The 1,210-nt window shown below is 37.9% G+C and overlaps 1 protein-coding gene across 1 annotated transcript; it reads right to left on the bottom strand.

The window, feature by feature from the left end:
- Positions 1-293: 293 nt before the first annotated feature.
- LOC134367419 (DNA damage-regulated autophagy modulator protein 2-like) lies at positions 294-961 on the bottom strand. The gene is given in 1 exon segment (XM_063084161.1): positions 294-961. A coding segment is annotated over 1 exon segment (465 nt). The 3' UTR covers positions 294-496.
- Positions 962-1,210: the final 249 nt, after the last annotated feature.

Raw genomic sequence — 1,210 nt, 5'->3', positions numbered from 1 at the left:
TGTATATTTCGAGATAGCCACAAAAAAGGATCTTGAATGTTATAACCATGAAGAAATGATAAACATTTAAGTAAAAGATATGCTAACTAGTCTGATTAGATCATTATACCATATACGCATGCACTGAAGCAGCAAGCTGTATCCCATAAACATGTACAATGAAAAAAATTAATGTTTTTAAAAAAGGAAATATCTTCTCACGATGCATTTTATTTTTATTTCTATTTATTTTTTTTTTTTTGTACTGTAGTCCTTTGGTTTTATTTTCTGGGATAAAAAAGTATAGGAATAAATGTTTTTCAATAGTTTTCTTCATGATATCCTTTAAAATACCTTATGAAATGCTTATTTCATGTTTCCTACTTATCAGTATTCAGCAGTGTCACTGTCGGCCTTGATGAACTGGTTGAAAATTTCAGAGCAGAATGAGTAACTTTTGTGAGCCTTTCCTCAATCCCTGAGAATCATAATCATCCAGATATATTTTATCCTTTCATCATAAATCTCTGGAAAGTAGTCGTGTTCGTTCATTGTTTATAGGGCAAGGAGCAGTGTCATAGAGGGTTGATCCATGTAAATTGGCTTCCACCCGTAAAGAAATTTTCTGAAAATCACGGATGTAAGTCAGGAAAAAACCAAAGAAGGAAAATGACATAGACCATTCTGTTGCAGTAGTGATTATGTGAAGTGCATAACCTTTGTCCTCAGGGTTCCAGTGGAGTTTCTGTACTACATCAGTGCCAAAACTGCCACTGTGCAAAATTGACGAGCAAGTCAACACTGGAAGTTTGCCACAATAGAAAGTCCTAAACAACTCAGTACTCCAAGTACAAGGCCAGCCTTGTTTAATCTGATGATATGGTTCTCTTCAGGATTCAGAGCATGAACTTGCTTATAACGAACATAAATGGTAGCAATGCATAAAACTGCAGCGATATTTAGCATTGCCCCAAACAAACATTTTCCTGGAGCTACTGTACCAGTGTCACTGATATAAGGCAATGCAGGGTCGACATGGTGGAGTGTTATTGCAGTAATATATGAAAATATGAAAGCAGCAGATGTCCAAATTACAAGGGCTGAAGGAAGGAAACTGAGGCCTTGCTGAAACCACCACATTTCACACAAGACTTCTTATCTTGCTGACCCCGCCAGTGACCGCCGCGGGCCCAGAAGCCTGCCCGCAGGATGGAAACGGGGCGGAACACTC

This window comes from Cynocephalus volans, chromosome X (genome assembly GCF_027409185.1).
Source record: "Cynocephalus volans isolate mCynVol1 chromosome X, mCynVol1.pri, whole genome shotgun sequence".
Taxonomy (NCBI): Eukaryota; Metazoa; Chordata; class Mammalia; order Dermoptera; family Cynocephalidae; genus Cynocephalus; species Cynocephalus volans.
Note: the sequence above shows the minus strand (reverse complement) of the source record. Positions and strands in the feature narration are given on the sequence as shown.